Source organism: Anomaloglossus baeobatrachus, chromosome 1 (assembly GCF_048569485.1).
Source record: "Anomaloglossus baeobatrachus isolate aAnoBae1 chromosome 1, aAnoBae1.hap1, whole genome shotgun sequence".
NCBI lineage: Eukaryota > Metazoa > Chordata > Amphibia > Anura > Aromobatidae > Anomaloglossus > Anomaloglossus baeobatrachus.
In genome coordinates this window covers 795,013,946-795,033,359 of record NC_134353.1, presented here as the reverse complement: position 1 = coordinate 795,033,359, position 19,414 = coordinate 795,013,946, and the positions used below count along the sequence as shown (strand labels likewise).

The following is a 19,414-nucleotide window of genomic DNA, read 5'->3' as shown; positions in this document are numbered from 1 at the left end:
TAATGACTTTTGGTTTTCATTGGCTTTAAGCCAAAATAAACATTAAACAGAAAAACACTTCTAATAGATCACTAATTACTATATATGTGTTTCCCTTTTTGCATTGAATTAATAAATTAAAATCTCAAAGTTAAATTATAGTAAGATGCATTTGTAGTTGAGCTCGGACCTCTAATTTCATTAAAAAAAAAGGTGACAACTAAGGCTCACAAGCCTGGTAAAATCACAAGAGTCAGACAATAGACTTAAAAAAGCAAATTTTAATACTTAAAAACAAAGTAACATTTAGTTTTTTGCTCAGAGATGTCTTAACTGTAAAGCTTTCTTGAGGAAATCAAGAATTGCATAATGTATATATTTCCTTACAGTAGTACCCAAATGTTTATCAGTCTAGCAGCATAATTGCACATTTCTAGTATTGCATAGCACACAGAAGTCTATGCTATAAAGTGCCTTTAACCAAGGAAAACAGCTACAGCTAGGTGCTTTTAACCATTAGTCAGCAATGCAGAGAACCAATCTATAGGGTGGGGGGTGGGGGTATGTGGAGTGTGCCCCCGACAGTCACAAATCCATTCATCACACAGTAATATACAGTAATATGTGAAATAAGTACATCAGTGCACAAAAGTGAAGACATATGTAGAAATAGAAGCTTGTGTAAAAAGGCCCTGGTGGTTAGTGTTAAATGCCCCTTATATGAAGTTCATATGGCATTTTTTGAGGTTTCAGAGACTATCAAGGCATAAGATATATTAAGGCAAACTGTGCAAAGGAAAAGTGGTCCAGATAAACCCAATATACACAACCATTATGTTGACAATGTATTTGTGATTTTTTTTGTTGTGGTTTCCCCAAAACAGAAAATACAGCGGTTTTTTTTTTTTTTTTAAAGGAAAGGAGGAAGAAAGGGAAAAAAAAACAAAAAAAAAACCCCTACACAATGAAAGGACAGTCACAGACATGTGATGCATTTGTAATGTTGGATAAAGCATAAAACTAGCTGGATATGTTCCACATTGCACCCACACTTCTGAAAGGAGCCCTAAGAAACTTTGTGACCCTGCAGTGTCATGTCTATAACTTTCCAAGCCATGCAATGTGGAAATTAAAAGCACCACTTATGTGCAAAGGGTGGTACGAGATTAGAAAAATCTATTTAACGGTAATGAGCTGTGTAAAGGCTTAAATCTGTTAAATTCTCCTGGATGGCAGTGATCTGCAATACCTAACAGAACCCATAGACCACGGAGGCGCTGTCTGTAGCAGAGATCAATCTCATACAACCTTACAGTGTAACAGGAGTTTTTAAATTTATTTTTCACGTCAACAGTAAAGATGAATAAGCAAATTTGTAATATCTTATCAGACAAATCTGCTTTTCTGCCAGAGTTGATCTGTCAAAATTCCCTATTCTGAGGTAAAATCTGTGTTCAGTGAAGACTTTCTCCATTACTGAGATAGGAAATGGCAGTTGGTGCTGAAGAGATTCTATGTAGATAGAAGAGAGGGTGGAGCTCTGCCTCTAGCACCTCCTTCCTCCTGCCATCATAGAATCTCATCAGTAACAGCTGCCATCTTTTCTCAGTAAGGCCGGTGTCACTTGCGATAGCCTTGCGTGAGTTTCGCGGTGCATCACCCGGCAAGGACTCACTCTCCTCACAGGAGCGTCTCTGCTGCATAGATATGCATGCAACCGCTCCGCTCCTGTGAAGAGTGAGTCCCGGGTGATGCACCGCAAAACTCACGTGAGGCAATCGCAAGTGAGACACTGGCCTAATGGGATAAGTCTTCACTGGCAACTGTTACTGAGGAAATTCTATGATGGTGGAAGGAAGGAGGTGATCGCGAGGCAGAGCTCCGCCCCCTCCTCTATCTACATAGAATCTCACCAGCACCAACTGCCATCTCCTATCTCCGTAATGGGAAAGTCTTCACTGAATACAGATTATACCTCAGAATTGGGAATTGTGACAATTACAGATCAACTCTTGCAGAGAAGCAGATTTGTCTGATAAGATACATTGCAAAATTGCTTATTTTCACGTGTTCTAATTATTTAAGAAATTAAATTTTAAACAACGGCTACACTTCTAGTTTCCTGTTGCGGTTCAGGCAATACCTTAAGCTTCAGTAGTCTTTAGGAAACCTCTGGTTGAATGCTTAACAGTACCAAGCAACGATTATAAATTCACATTTCTTCACATTGACCCTAAAAGTTTTCTATTTGACAAAATGTCATTTGGGAAATGGGGTAAATTTCCAATGTAAACAAGCAATAGCCCTTTTACTCAAGAGACAGTGTTGTGGATCGAACCAAATACATTAATATATATCCTATTGTGTCAGGACAGTAGTACAATCGTGTCCACTGTGTTTAGTGACTTGATCAGACATTCACGCATCTTAAATAGTACATATAAACAATATTTTAGGAAATTGTAGTGAATGGTAAAGGCAATAAAATACACAAGGGGAAAAAAAAAAAAAAAGAAAAAAGTTAAACATTCATTGTACCGCCAACTCCTCATCAGTGATCAAATAAGAAACCGTTCAAATGAGGCCAATGCTACATTAAAGGCACGAAAAATATAAATAAATAAGAGGGGAAGAAGTTCACAACATTAATATGCTATTACAGATCAATGACATGAAAATGGCTCCCAGTAAGAGCATTTTCCGGGTAATTCATAGATATACATAAAAATAAAATCTAGAACTCAGCTATTCTAGATAATAAAATCGGATTTCATTTTTGAGACAAAAAAGCCCTTAAAGGAGAGTCATAAAGAGACAGACGTTCGGACACATATATATCAAGTATGAAGGCTTATTCCAGTGGCCTTCAGCTAAAACAGAAGGAGGAATGACATTTAAAATAAGAATGAGGTGCAAACAATGCATGGAGGACAGCTTTACAAATGTATTTGTCATTCTCATTATGCGACAGTTCTCTATTGGTTTCTTGGTGGCTACATTTCTTGAGAATAATCCAACTGTTTCTCAGTAATTACTTCCTCCAAACGAACTGCTCCACCGCCCATCAAGGCAAAGGCGGGATACATTGTTCCGATGCAGTCCACTTCGCGTTCATACAGACACTTCATGTTGGTGGCATCATAGAAACCCACTTTTCCTTTTTCATAGTCCAAGCAAACCCCAATTCGAGCAGGCAGAGGGAGAACGCGCTCCCCATAAGTGGTGGAAACATTAGTGGCTTTGGGAATAAAGAGATTTCTCATGCCTATGGTTGCCAAGGTGAAAGGCTGTGATGAGTCAAAGGCAACATCTTCACTTCCACTGTCATGGCCACTGTCCTGATCATATCTGGGAAAACAGACAGAACTAGGTTAAAAATTCTTCCTATGTAACGTACACGAAATCACCACAAGTACCTATAATGGGTTATAAAGTTCTTTAAAAGAAACCGGTCACATCAGATAAGAGCATTAACTTGTAGAAATAGGGTTATTCTGTAGGTAATTAACTGTAGAAAAGTGCCTGGCTGCAATACTGAAAGTGCAGTACCTGGGAGCCGCCAGCTTTCAGTCATGAAGGCGTACCTACAGTCACTCAGTATACTGTGATCAGCGGCTGTATGCACACCCCAGCACTAACTGAACCAAAAACTGCAGATCAGTGAGTGCCGAAGCTTGCAACCAGCCGCTGATCACAGTATACTGAGTGCTGACTGTAGGTACACCTGCACAACTGAAAGCTGCAGGCTCCCGGTGGGAATAAAGTTAATTTTCCCCCCACTAGTTACACTCCGTAAGGTGGCCAGAACCTTCATAAAGCCATTAACTTACAGATTGATGCTATTTATCGACAGGAATAGGCTTAGACAAGAGCTTCCCTTTAAAAGCCCTTTATCTCAATGGGCTATATTAAGGGTGAATTTTAACTCTGCACTCCACCCAATCAAACGCCAGAAGGGATTTTGGTGAGGGCTGCATGTACTTTGCTTACCAGGCTTTACACCACACATTACAGTAGTAGTGGTTATGCTTTATACTGCAGCTCAGACCCATTTACTTGTATGGGATATAGTTCTGGTACCAGCTATGCCCGGTATGGCAGTTTACGACAAGTACAGAGCTGTGCCTAGTAAACCATGAAGGGTACACAGCACTTGCATCTTTAAACAGCTGATCAGTGGCAGGGCCATAGTTTAGGCCCCCAAATATCAAACGATGATGGTATATTCTAAGAGTACACATTACATAATTATCCTGCTGACAGCCATCTCTCCTGACTTTGTCAAGTGAAAGGGATGTAACGTAATGTACGGGATGCAAGTAGCTGTGTGGGGGCTCATACTATATAGTGGGGCTATGTGGGGGCACATAACCTCTTTATACTGTGTGAACCCTCACATAGAGGGTCTATATTTAAATGTGAGCTATGTGGGGGCTCACTGTATAGGAGGCTGTGAGGGCTCATGAGATATACAAGATGCACAATGTGGGAACTCAAAAGTATATAGGAGGGACTGTGTGTGTGTGTGTGTGGGGGGGGGGGGGGGGGTGTCACGGAGGGAATATATGGGGGTCATAGCCTCAATATACAGTGAGCCCCCAGAGATACAATATACAATGTGGGGCTAATACTGTATATAGGAGGCTTTGTGAGGACACATCCTGTATGTAGAAAGCTATTTGAGCTGTGTGTGGGTTCACTGTATATATCGGGACGCAAGCATACTTCATTTTGAAACATAACATTAAGCAGACTCAATTTCAGTCTATTGGTTCAGCCCTCCACACTAGTCACTTATGTGGCCCTTTGTTCAGTGACTCCAGTGTATAAACCAGGGGTGGGCAATTTATTTTCACAATGTTCCGTAAAGTGCAATTAAAGCACATTGTACACAGATCCCAGTGTGTACAAGGATTTCTTCTGGCTAGAAAAGTCATCAACAAAACCAACTTATCAGCAAATTTTATTTTTTTTTAGACTAATAATAGTTGGCGTCACTGGAATCCCCCCAGGGTGGGACTGACTCAATCACACCCAGACTAATGAGATCTGTAGCTAAGGACATGGCTTCTGTCTAAAACAGATGAGTTGCTAGAAGCGAATCACATTCTGACATGCCTCGATTTGTGATTGAATAGTAGAAAGTTACATTTTCCAGCTGCTCTGGTCCTGTTACCAAAACAGTTTTCTGTAAAGGATCAACTGATCTAATCCAGTTTTGCCTATTAGTTTTTTTTTACTTTTTCCTCTATATTACCTGGGACTACTAATGTCACGAGGGTTGTGGAGCCATTCTTGCAGTTTTATATCAGATGCCACTCCAACTTTCACCAGGTAAGAATAGGGCTCGACAGCAAAGGCCCAAAAATGCTTGCCCTTCGTGATGCCAGCATCGCCAATAATGTAATCAAGGCACATGTAACAGCCAACTTGCACGCGTTCAGCACCGAGCAGTAGAGGATGACCCGCGACACTTTCCACAGTGTTCCTTCTGTCATTAAGAATCAGGTGCTCCTTGTTGAATCCACATTTCTCATCAAACAAGAAGCTAAACACTAAAAGGGGTAAACAGAATTAAAATGGAGAAATCAAATTATCACTAGAATTAAAAAAGACAACCTGCCACCAGATCTGGCGACTAAGTGCGCCTGCGCAGGACAGCAATGCCGGCCTGTGTGAATGACGTAACTTGTGTCATGCACACTAAGCTGGGTAGAAGGAGGACGAACGCCGCAGATAGAATGTGCTGGACAGGAGCCCAGCGACAGCCATCGGACAAGACCACCCCCTAGGTGAGTATAACAAAATGTTTTTTTACGTTACACAGAGCAGCTTGGGCTCTTATATACAGTATTCTAGAATGCTGTATATAAAGACCTACTGATAGTGGCTGCAGTTTATAGTTGCCAAATCTGGTGACTGGTTCCCCTTAAGAAAATGAAGGGGAAAGAAAAATAGAAGTGAAAAGAATTTTTCAAGAACACTTCATTAAATGAAAGTCTATCAGCAGGTTTTTTTGTTATGTAATCCAAAAGCAGCATTGTAATGTTAAAGGCTCTTTAGGCTACATGCGCACACTGCAGTTTTTTTTCTCCACTAAAACTGCAACCAAAACTGCAACTTGTGACAGAGCCTGGAAAGGTCAAAACAAACACTTGTAATGATTGTGCATTTTGATGCTTTGTCGATTTTGTCAATTTTGACTTCATGTGTTTGTCCGTATAGAAAATGTGACAAAACTGCGACAAAAAAAAAAAAAAAAAAAAAATGAACATGCTGCATTTTTTGTCAGAAGTTTGTGACAAACTGCAGAAGAAAAAAAAAAAAAAAAAGATGCAACGGGCACACAGCAAATCTGAAATCTAAGACTTTGCTGGAAAGCAAAAAGTCAGAACTTGCTAACAAAACTGCAGCGTGCACATGTAGCCTAGTACTAGTTGTGTCTCTTACTAGGATGAGTGTTGCTGTTTCAAAAACATCACTTCGCATAAGATAACTACAGAACTAAGTGTCTTGTGTGACCCAATCTACTGCGGTGTAACCCCAGCTCTACCACTGGGTAGCAGCTTTCTGTATACACAGTATGTAAAGACAGCTGCTAATCAGTGGTGTGGGCAGGGGTATAGAAGGTATAGCATTCTGAGTACTGTTAGACCTACAGCAGAAAGGAGATTGCATCAAACTGACCGCACAACAAGCAAGTGAGATTGCCTGAATGAGGGTCTCAGCGCCAATATCTAGCCGCTCAGATTACATAACAAGAACTGCTGACAGATTCCCTTTAATTTCAAGGTAAACAAAATTCATCAGCGCTGCCTCCCATCTAAATACAAATTTAAAAGAAAAAAAAAAAAAAAAAAAAAAAAAAAAAAAAAGTCCGTGGAGCCTCTGTTCGGAGTCTCGACACAGAAAATAGCCAGATATCCCTCCGGGAAGGACCCAGCCAAGGGGTGGCTCTTTTAGGAGACCACCATATTAAGTAGCCCTTTTAGTCAATATCCAACTCTTGACGAGTTTAACGATATGGACAACGGAAATACCAAGGCCAGGTATCCATCCACAGACAGCTGTTTCGGTGTATTTCCCATCAGTGTGGAGTAGGATTCTGGCTAGGTGGTAGCAATGCCTAGTAGACCAACAAGAAAACAAATCACTGATCTCGGGGAGACAAGCCAGGAAAAAAAAAAAAAAAAAAAAAAAAAAACACTGCCGGCAGCTAGCAAAAGCACTCAAAGTGAAATCCTAGGTGCATTGCCTCCTGGGAAGTATGCAAATCAAAAACGGTTCGTGGAGCCTCTGTTCGGAGTCTGGCACCTAGGATTTCACTGTGTTGAGCGCCTTTGATGGCTGCCGGCAGTGTTTTCTCTGGCTGGTCTCCCCGAAATCAGCGATTGTTTTGTCTTCCATTTAAAAGGAGAGAACAGCATTTATTTCAAGTTCATATTCCCCAAGGACACATTCAATAGTGATTGATTAATCACAGGTGGCGTTTTTAGATTTTCAGTGTGGAATGTTGCCATTCATGCAAGACAAAAAAAAAAAAAACAAAAACAAAAAAAAAAAATTGATTGTTCCACGATAATTGCCACAGTAAGTTTCTGGTGTTTATGTTAAATAAAATATGCTCAAGTCTAGGCGGCATAAGAAATGCAAGGTTCAGCATCACTTTTTATAACTCCTACATACTATAGGCTAGGCCTTTATGTGAAGCGAGCACAGTGATCAGCTAAATCGCCAATGGTTTGACAGTTGAATACACAAGTGACCAGCTGATAATGTCAATGGAAAATGTGGCTGGCTACTCACTGGTGGCTATTTGGATAGCCACAACATTACATGCACAAGTCCATGGAACGGTGATAAAAGTAAAGCTGCAAAGCTCTGAAATAAACCCATGCTTTACCTGGAGCAGGCGGTGTCTGGAGGATGACTTCTTTGCTGTGTGTGCTGCACATTGAACCCTTAAGGCCCTGTACCCGGAAGCAGTAGGAGCTGTTTAAGTCTAGATCTGAGATTACTTTACTTGTACTTGTGGTTTCAAATTCATTCCATGAAGGATCTTGATTTTTGTCAAGTTTCTTGTACTCCAGAATATAACCGTCTGCAAAACCCGAGTCATTTGGCTGACTCCAGCAGATCTTTGCGTTGTTGTACACTCTGCTCTCATCCGTGTTGATCTGTGGTACATCTAGAGCTGAGTATACAAAAAGATACAGCAGTCACACTTTTTTTTTCAAGAGATAAGTTAGAATTTTAAAAATAAAAACTGCAGTTTTGCCATTAATCCATAATCACCACAACCATGAATAAAGTTTTATTTCAGGGTCCTGCCAGTTAGTAATTATACAGGACTAAAGGCCCCATCACACGCAGCGATATTGCTAGCGAGCGTACCCGCCCCCGTCGTTTGTGCGTCACGGGCAAATCACTGGCCGTGGCGCACAATATCGTTTGGAGCAGTCACACGGACTTACCTGCCTAGCGACATCGCTGTGGCCGGCGAACCGCCTCCTTTATAAGGGGGCGGTCTGTGCGGCGTCACAGTGGAGTCACTAAGCGGCCGCCCAATAGAAGCGGAGGGGCGGAAATGAGCGGCCGTAACATCCCGCCCACCTCCTTCCTTCATTGCCGGCGGCTGCAGGTAACCTGTTCGTCGTTCCCGGGGTGTCACATGTAGCGGTGTGTGCTGCCTCGGGAACGAACGAACAACCTGCATCCTCAACAATCAACGATTTTTTGAAAATGAAAGACGTGTCAACGATTGACGATTTGGTGAGTATTTTCCATAGTTAACGGTCGCTCGTTGGTGTCACACGCAACGACATTGCTAACGATGCCGGATGTGCGTCACAGAAATCAGTAATCCCGGCGATAAATCGTTCGATACATCGTTGCGTGTGACGGTGCCTTTAAGGTAAGATGTCTTCAGAATGGGATTCAAGAGGTGGAAAGTGACTGCACCATTCCAGTGGCCCCCCCCACCTCCGGAGTGGTGCTTTAAATACAACTCCATTGTCACTTTCCTTCTGGCGTTTTCCTACTTTTTTGGTGTCACTACAGTCCTGCGGCACTTGTACTTCTGACCTTTGGCCAGTCAAAAGTTACAAGTTACGTCTCAAGGTCTCAAAACAAAAATCAGAGCCAAAACCAGGGTCTCAGATACTTGTATCGAGTGGTGAAATCAGTTATGGAGATTGTGATCCTAATTGTGTTTTTTATGTAATAAAGAAGCGGCCTAATCTTTGAAGTTTTGTTTAATTTTATCATCATCTTGATCTATTTTCGCACTATGGATTGCTTAGTTGTATTGCACCAGACTCCTAAAAATGCCATGGTCACTATTGATGTGGCATTTTTCGTGTATGTGCCACAAATCAAGCTAGATGCAGAAGAGTGCCAGCTGTAAATCACAGTTTTGGACTTCATACACCACTAGGACTTGCCAACAGTAAATATAATGGCAGATAATAGGTTAGATTTACCTTTAGAGAAAGACAAGTCATTCAATAAGCCCTCTTCCCTAGAAATGTCAACAAAATAATCTTCAAAGCTGGAATCGGCAGCTGGGCGGAAGGTTTTCAAAGACTCCGAAGCTTTTTGAATTCTGAAAGACAATTCCAAATCAGATTACAATTTCACAGAACAGATACCTGGTTGTAACCATGGGGAAATAGGAAGACACTGAAGCTCTGTAGCCGTTAAAAAGGTACGTAAAAAGTTGGTGGAGGGGCAAACCACACACACACACACAACCTGTTAAAATTGGTGTTTAAAACACAGCTGAGGCTGATTGGTTGCACATTCAATTGGAATATATTGCTGCACAAAAGCTCTTTGCACCGCGACGTCAATGCTGACCAATCAGGCCAGCAGCGGTCTTACGACACACACACACACACACACACACACACACACACACACACACACACACACACACACGTCAGCTGCTGGCCTGTATCATCAAGGGTCTAAACTGCATGCAGGTCCCATGTGCAGAATAGGACACAGGGGACGAAGGACAGGTGAGATTTTTTTTGTTTTTTAAAATAATGTGTATGTGAAGAATGGCACAATAGCTGACACTACCACAGGATGGGGACAAGGATTGACACATTACTACAAGGTATTGGCCAGAATTACTTATATACATTATAATATAAATACTACTTTAGCTTATAAATAACAGCATAAAACAAAACTGCACTTTACCGCCTCTATCGATCCTAGCTATAAAACTGTACCATAACCCTTACAATGAATGTCATTAGTAAAAAGTAAAAAAAACACACAACACTAAATATATCCCTGTCCTGCAGACTGCTGCCTCCAAAATGCAAATTATTATTTTTTATTTTTTTTTTTTGTTGTGTATGGCCTATCTACCCAGCAGTTCGAGACCCCTGTGTAGAAAAAGCATCGAATACACATGCACAAAGGGAGATTAAACATCAAGAAAAAATAAAAAGAGCCAAACTAAATTGTTAGTGTACATTTTCATTAGTTTGATAGGATGAGTAGCGAAATAGCAATGCACAATGGGCTGTTCTAAATACAGGGCATGTTACCAGCAGGTGCCATCTAAAAACAATGCTGAACATTTACATCTCCTGTTATATGACTGGACAGGCTAGACAGACTGAAAATGTGCCAGATTTATCACAGTGGATCATGCTGGATATTACATTTTGAGCATATATAGACCCTGACCTTCAAACCACTTTGGTCCGCAAATAAGTGAGCTATGTTTTTGCACACTTAAATCCTCACCCAACGGGGAAGCCACAAATTTTCAGGTGACGTTTTGATGCAGCGAAAATTTATTTTTTTGACCGGGGGGGGGGGGGGGGTTTGGGTCGCTTGACTACTGACATTTTCAAGAAGTTATTACACGCTTCCTCTGGCCACCCTAAAACGACCATTAATGCTGTCCCTACTGGACAGTTTATTTGCCTTAAGTGGATCTGTTCAGAGGAACAGGTATTTGAGGAGCGGGCCTAGGAGATGCGTGTACACTTCACCAAAAGACCCCACGTGATAGTCTGCTGAGGTATAATCCGGAGAAGATTCTGCCCGATGAGCCTAAGATAAGATTTATCTCAACATTTATTCAGGAAGGGGGCTGCATCATACAGATTTTGACTAGGCACTGGGCGGTCCTGCAGACTAAACCATCCCTGAAAAAAGATGCTACCCCCTCATCTATTGATGACGGCACGACACGGGAGGAGTCTTCGGGATGCATTAGTGCATAGTCATTATGTTCCCTTCTCTGGATTACCATTCGACACAGGACGCCCTAAGAGGGGTTGTTTCCCCTGTAGCTCCTATGTTGCGTGCCGCCATATTATCATTAGAGCTACTTTGTTCGAACCCTCAGACTGATCCAGGAGCTTTCAGATCAGACACTATCTCCTGCAGCACCATGGGCATGATATATTACGCACGTGTGGCTGCGGATTGATATGTGGGTCTGACTAGCCGTGAACTCCGAACCCGCACGAGGGAGCGCATAAGGGACATCATAGCTTCCAAAAAGGTGAAACCGGAGGAAATTAACACTCAAGACTCTTCCACACCATTTTTGGTTGAAACATGAGTCAGATCCCTTGAGTCTTACAGTTAGAGGAATCGACCGTATTCGCCTTGGCTTGAGGAAAGTGGGGGGGGTTGGGGATACCACAAGGCACTGGCACATACGGAATGCCGATGGATATCCCTCCTAGACACTGTGGCACCTAACAGGCTGAAGAAGCAAGGTTTTGCTTCCTTTCTTTGACACGATTTCCTCCATTTTCGGCCTAGTACTAATGTGGCATATGGGGCAATTGATGCCCTATTGGATTATCTAGTCTCTGTTCTCCCAAGTAGAATCACCTCTGCCTCGTCCTTCGTGCTCAGCTGACAGTAAAAGGAGTTTTTTTACTTCTATATAATTTGAACTGACATGGATCTAGCCTTGTTCTCTGCTTTTTGTCCGGACTATTTTTAACTTTACTTTTTATGCACTTTACTAGTGTGTCTTCCTCTTCTTGGAATCCCCTGATGTGCTGCTATGACTGCTCCACCATACTGGAATATGGTTATGTGGATTAGCTAAGGCTCTGTGGATCTACACCAGTGCTGCAAGACTCCGTTTCTATTGAATTTAAACATATCTAATTATACCTGTGATCCTATATTTGTATATAAGCGCTGTTATGTATGTTCTCCTGGGCAATGTACACGGAGATATACAAGTATTGTATCCCTTAGCACTGCCAGTCTCCAATATGGTGACAGTGGAGCGCACTTCCTGGTCCGCGGTTAGCGCATGCGCGTACGGCGTGGTCTCCTACTCTTGTGATCCATGGGTAAATGACGTCACTGGGAGTTTTCCTTTTCCTGTGGAGCGCCGGAGAGCCTGCGCCGCCCGCAGCATCGCACCTGAGGACCCCGAGTGCGCCAGCTGAACTGCATCATGTGGACCCTGGAAGATACTTATACCTGCACCTTCCTCAGTGTCTACGGTCCCCAGACGAAGTTACACGCGAAACACGTGGTGGGACTTGGCCCCCCACCTGTCTACACATTTTACTTTTGGTAAGCAGCCTGTACTTTGTCTTGTGTACCTGTATGCCACAGTGTGTTTTTGTCCCACCTTAGTAGTAGCTCTCTGGCTTTGCTGTGCAGTACTTTACTAACGCAGCAGCAGAGAGTTATACAGTTATCCTGATTGAGAACCCACTTATTTTCTTCCATGTGGCAATTACATGGTCCAAAAGACTATGCTTACACCTGTAATGTGTAGATGTGTGGGGGTTTTCCTTCACCCTCCTGTGTCTGTGTGAACTCCGTTTTATATGTAAAATTATGTAACATTATGCCCCAAGTAATTTTTTGTATCAATAAAAATGTTTTATATGCATTTTTTTGTTATATCTCATTGAGCTAACTAATGGATTAATAACGGGGTATTTACTTGGCAAATTTAAAAGACTTCTTTTGTTTGTTGGTCTGGAATTTTTCAGGTGAGCTGCATACTGTATCAAATATATTTGGTAGAATGTGCCAATTTTGTGCCTTCGTAAATCTATCAAAAATGTATGAGATCTTTACATCCCTGATATGTTGCTGACATACCTGGTTTGTAGCTGCTTTGCAGTTTGGACAAAGCAAGAGTGATCAGTTTCCTTCAAGACTTCTTGTGCATATCCCACCAGCCCATTATTCTCCAGGAGGCCTTGATATTCCTCCAGCTGGCCCTGTAGTTTCTCTAATCTAGTAGACTGGGAACTCTTTATAGACTGCAGCACAAATGCTTTCCTGTCTTCCAAGATGTTAAATAGTTTATCAAAGTTGTAGGTGGCCTCTTCTACAGCTCGATCTCCATTGCTCTGAAGGGTATAAGATAATTGAAGATTTAAATATCAAGATTATAAAGTAAAGTGAGCAGATTCTCCATCTACCACTTTAATAAACGCAATGAAATTCTCTAATCTTACTCGGCATACCTCAGTTCTTCTGATTAAAATCTCCAGTTCTGATATCTGGGTCTTCACTTGACTCTCTCTGCTAATTAGATAAGTGATGCCCTTTGTAAGCTTCTCCTGTAAGACAGAAAAACAGAAGGCATCACCGACTGTTCATCATTATGCCTTATAAACAAATTGTTTAGCCATTTTGGACTGCTGCTGTTACTATTATGCCATTTATTCCATGGCGCTTTACATAAACAAGTACAGCAATCATGAACATTACAAAACCAGACAGGTACAGGAAGAGAGAGGACCCTGCCCACAGGGGCTCACAGTCTACAGGGGATTGGTGAGGATACAGTAGGTGAGGACAGCTGGCTGCACAGTGGTGTACTGGTCTGAGGGTTGGGTTATTGAAGGTTTGTCGGAAGGTGTGGGTCTTCAGGTTCCTATTGAAGCTTTCAGATGTCGGTGAGAGTCTGATATTTTGGGACAGAGTTCCAGCGTATGGGGGAGGCGCAGGAGAAAATCTTGTACGCGATTGTGGGAAGAGGAGATAAGAGGGGAGTAGCGAAGGAGATCTTGTGAGGATCTGAGGTTGCGGGCAGGTAGGGATTGGGAGACTAGGTCACTGATGTAAGGAGGAGACAGGTTGTGGATGGCTTTGTATGTCATGGTTCGTGTTTGAGTATTTGGGAAGCCAGTGAAGGGATTGACAGTGTTCAGGCTGGGAAATAGCGAAAAGAGAGGTGGCGTAAGCTGGCCGCAGAGTTTAGGATAGATTGGAGGGGTGCAAGAGTGTTCATGACCATAGCTGCCTTACTTTGGTACTTAGATTAGGGCAAGACATCTTGACTATCCAGTTATAAGGACAGTTAGTTTGCCAGATAAACATTAAAATATTGTATGGTGCTTTATTAGTAGCAAAATTAAGCTAAAGGATATCAGATTTGTAGGCGTTTGACACCCCGCACCCCCACCCATCAGCCCGTCCCAGCGGCATCTTGCTGTAAACTGTGCACCGAGCAGAACGCCACAAACTGTTTAGAGGACAGTCCTGGACACTGCAGAGCCAAAGAATAGAAGATGATCCATAGTACTCTGCTTAAGGGATTAATATCATGGTAGTAGAAACCCCTCTAATGGGAGCTGTGTATGACAGGTTTTTCCTGCTGGGGACCACAAGCAGAGAAAACTGCACCATGTCAAGACAGACATTAGATTTGCCCATAATATTGCCTTATATTTAAGTTACTGGCATGTAACCACTTGTGAGCTCGTGAGGACAAAACATCATTCTTCGCAAACCACCAGTAGTGCCACCTAACAGAGGTTACATTACATTCACAAAAGAATAGGTACAGCTACACAACACCTAGAAGAGATTGTATTCTAAATCCATAGACATTCATATGGAATTATCCATCCTTTGAAGGCAAAAACAGTTTAAAGTGCATTTGTCAGTAGCATTTATCTTCCTGAACAGTCTACAAGGGCATGTAGGTTCTAGAAAGTTGACCAAAATGATATATTGGTCGCTGCAATCCAATGTCTTAGTCCAGAAAATTCAAAATTGTTCTTAATATGTTAATCAGCCGTTAAGGTATATGGGCCAAACATGAATATCCGAGAATCTGCCTGCAGAGCCAATTTTAAATGGAAAGGGGGTGTTACCAATGTGAGACATGTAATGACTGATAGTCTCCTCTCAATCATACTGCTCTGCAGTGAGATCAGCGCCAGGCACAGCAGCAATGGCACAGGCTAGCAGCACTGCCACTACGACAACTGCAAATGAGTTAGAAGCTGAAGCACACAGGTCTCTTTACACCACACAGGCAGCCATTGTGGAGCTGAAGCAGCTCTGCTCTACTGTGTTAGCTCTCCTCTCACTGCTGTGTTATGAGAGGACCATCAGACATTGAATGTCTCACACTGGTAGCACCTAGTTTAAAATAAGCTCTGGAGGCAGATTCTCAGGGAAATCAGTGTCTGGCCAATAAATCTGAGCAGCTCCTTTCCAGATTAAAAAAAAAAAAACAAAACAAAAACTGTCAGGTCCCAGAGCACACATACCCACGAGCAGTTCTGGGTGAATTGCTAGAATCCCTGCCTAACTGTCCCAGCATTTACTAGCATACATAAACAGATCTTTAGAAATATATTTTTTCTAAAGAATGTCTATAAGATGCTAATGAGGGCTGTGACTGGTCGCAAGGGATTAGCTCTCTGGCTAGTTGGCCACTTAGCATGTTATGATGCCCCCGTGTGATAACTTTCTTTACAATACCCAGAATCATGGCCGCACAATACAAAGTTGTGCATGTGCCAGGCTTTGTACCAGTTAGCATTGAGCGTCTTTGACACCGGCGTATGCGTCCCAGCTTCACAGACGCTCACTGCCCACTGATCTGACATCGTCCGCACCTCCAGTTATGCACACTAGTCAGAAGCCAGGTGTAGGTGTCCCAATTTCACAGTGCGCATGACCAGAAGTGCTCAGCCAGAAGCGGGCCATGGCATTAGTTTCTCAATGCAGTTTTTATATTGACGTTAATGGCAGAGCTGGTTGGGAGCTCTGAATTCTTGAGTAAGCAGGGCATTGCAGAATTATAGGCCTCAGCACCCCCCCAATCTAACGTCACATGTTCAGCCACTTTGTGGCTAATTTGATGTGGTTGATTAACACTTTTCAATAATACCAAATTGATCATGGAAAATTTAAGAATGAAGAAGTTGCATGAACTTGTTCTAATATTGCTGTCCTATTACAGGACCACAATGGCACTCCAATCTTTCTGGAATGAGCAGTATTCACACTTTAAGGCCTGATGGCATGGGTGAGGCTGGATTTCACATGTGTAGTAGTGGATGAAAAATCTGAACTCAATTAGGAGGTACCCAATACCTTTGTCATTATAGTGCCTCTACCTTGTAACCCACCCCAAGGGATAACAGCCAAGGCAGGCACCCATCTACAAACAGCAGTTTGAGTGCTTGCCCCTCAATGCAGAGAGTTTTCGGTTACTCAAAAAAAGATTCTTAGCCCTGATCAGGGGCAAGTAGCCCAGTTTTCTATATACAGGTCTTCCTTGGCCAATCCTCCATGTAAGGTTATGAAATTCATTGAAGGACTGGATATGAACTTGCATGGTAACATAGCAGCACTGGTCACATCTTGGAAAGAATATGAATCTAACCATGGAGAATTGCCAATAAGATGGCAAACATAGCTGGTCTTAACACCCAATCAGCATTGTAGAAGTCAGTGAGCTGATGTTGCAGGCGATTATATACTCTTATCAAGTCACAACACTTAAGTACAGCCACCATGGCATCTCTGAACGTGGGATTGTTCCTTGAGATTCACATCCTTCATGACTTTCTATTCACTACCAACTTATTGCATGGTTTACCTTCAGCGTTTTGTAGGCATTACTCATGGTGGTCACTCTGTGGTTTGCATGTGAACCTGAAAGTTTGCACAAATGACAAACCGGTCTTCTGCAGATTTCACAATACATGTTCACCTTCTCCGACTCGTGTTCTGGACACATGAGCACCTGGAAAGACAGAATATATCAGGATATACAGCACGTCCTGAAGAAACACACTTCACATTTACCATTATGATAAAAGATAATTGACCCATTTAGGTCTCATTCAGCACATTAGATAGCCATATGTGAAGTTTTATTGTTTTGTATTTTAAAAAAAAAACAAAAAAAAACAAAAAATTTGCTAAATTTTACAACTAACCATCAGGTTTTCTACTAGTCTCAAACTTCCCATTATGTACAGAAGACTTAGCAGTCTCATCCGACTGGATTACCTTGACAAGCAGCACCTTTGTAATTTAGAGAAATATATTGTGCATGGTGGATCCTGAGTTTTGTCACGGCTCCGCTAACTGTACACTCGTGTCTGCCCTGAAAAGTTCATGCTCATTGGGGAATCAGTCACCGGAAGGAAAGGGAGGGGGAGGGGGGGGGGAGGGACAAAACAATCTGCGGCACCATACTATTGTTGAAGATACTGTGGAGAAAACTAAGCGGCATTGACGCATGCAGATTTAATTTTTATTTTTTGCAACAGCTCATGCGATGATGATGCTTATAGTCTTTAATAAAATGGCACCAGAGATCACAGTCCACGTATGCGCCGATTCCAGCAACATTTTAATAAAGCCATCATTAGACTAGCAATATACACGCACCGCTAACAGCAGCAAAGCACAAGATTTGAAGAAAAGGGGCAAGCAAGGAGGACACATTTACAAAGGACCTGACCCACAAAGGCCTGCCCAACATGTCAATCACACAAGGCACCAATTTCTGAACCTTTAACATTTTCTGCAATCAAAGATCCAATCTGAAAAGTGAAGGTATGACTTTAATCACCATGCTAGTCAGTGCCAGTATGGCACTGCCTTTACTTTATAATGGGCAAACCCTGCTGATAGGATGAATATTTAAAAGGGAACCCAACAAGCCTTTTGCACTGTTTTTTGTACCATTTACTGAAATGAAATATAAAATTTTAGAATTCAGCTTGTGACCTTAGACTAATGTAGGGGGAAACTAATGCCCCCTCTACTAGTCATCTCACTAATCAGGTTATCACAACCTGGCACGAAACGACTGGCGATCAGTAAACTTTACTATACTAGATCGCTCGGTGCAGATGTGCTGCTGAGAACCTGGTTACATGATCAAACATAGTCCTGGTTACATGATCATTTCACACAACATACAGGTATTTTGTTTGTTCAGCGGATGATCAGCAGCCCGTCTACATGGCAAGATCATCAATAGGAGCGTTTAACACTTGTTCCCAATAAAGGGCCCTTATACTGCTAGATTAAGAGTTTGAGGCTGGGAAATTGCTTATTAATTGTGATGATGTTCTCCAAAAAAATCTACCAGATATGAATAAGCGATTTTGGAAGGGAAAAAAAAAAAAAGCTCAACATTTATGACGCTGCAGCATAGAAGGTATACATCGGATACTTGTCAACCACTATAAGGGATCGACACTTCCAGAAGCCCCTCCCACAAGTTGGATTGGCTTGATGGGCACTTTTTGGGTACCATACGGTCAAGCTGCTCACAACAGCTTTGGTTTGAGATCTTGTGACTGGGCTGGCCACTCATTACAGATAGAATACCAGCTGCCTGCTTCTTCCCTAAATAGTTCATGCATAATTTGGAGGTGTGCTTTTGGTCACTGTCCTGTTGTAGGGTGAAATTAGCTCCAATCAAGCGCTGTCCACAGGGTATGGCATGGCGTTGCACAATGGAGTGATAGCCTTCCTTTTTCAAAATCCCTTTTACCTTGTACAAATCTCCCACTTTACCAGCACCAAAGCAACCCCAGACCATCACGTTACCTCCACCATGCTTGACAGATGGCGTCAGGCACTCTTCCATCATCTTTTCAGTAGTTCTGCGTCTCAAATGTTTTCTGTGTGATCCAAACACCTCAAACTTCGATTCGTCTGTCCATAACACGTTTTCCAATCTTCCTCTGTCCAATGTCTGTGTTTTTGCCCATATTAATCTTTTCCTTTTATTAGCCAGTCTCAGATATGGCTTTTTCTTTGCCACTCTGCCCTGAAGGCCAGCATCCCGGAGTCGCCTCTTCACTGTAGACGTTTACACTGGGGTTTTGCGGGTACTATTTACAGAAGTTGCTAGTTGAGGACCTGTGAGGCGTCGATTTCTCAAACTAGAGACTCATACTTGCTCAGTTGTGCAGCGGGGCCTCCCACTTTCTACTCTGGTAAGGCCCATTTCACACATCTGGCATTTCGCCTGATCCGGCACGCGTACAGTACATTTTTACAGTGGAAGCGCGACACCATGCGGTTGTGTGCCTCATGCACAACCGCATTTGTCCGCATGGTGTCGCGCTTCCACTGTAAATGAATGTACTGTACACGTGCCGGATCAGGCGAAATGCCAGATGTGTCAAATGGGCCT

General features: G+C 42.4%; 1 protein-coding gene across 2 annotated transcripts in view; it reads right to left on the bottom strand.

Moving 5' to 3' along the window:
- Positions 1-245: 245 nt before the first annotated feature.
- TRIM36 (tripartite motif containing 36) overlaps positions 246-19,414 on the bottom strand; it is a 121,908-nt gene continuing 102,739 nt past the window's right edge. For both annotated transcript variants that reach the window (XM_075324998.1, XM_075324997.1), the window contains 7 exons: positions 16,850-16,996; positions 13,470-13,565; positions 13,099-13,352; positions 9,462-9,583; positions 7,883-8,173; positions 5,237-5,534; positions 246-3,327 (listed from right to left, as the gene is read on the bottom strand). In XM_075324998.1, the coding sequence (XP_075181113.1) occupies positions 2,973-3,327; positions 5,237-5,534; positions 7,883-8,173; positions 9,462-9,583; positions 13,099-13,352; positions 13,470-13,565; positions 16,850-16,996 (1,563 nt within the window). In that variant the 3' untranslated portion in view covers positions 246-2,972. The remainder of the gene's footprint in view (positions 3,328-5,236; positions 5,535-7,882; positions 8,174-9,461; positions 9,584-13,098; positions 13,353-13,469; positions 13,566-16,849; positions 16,997-19,414) is intronic.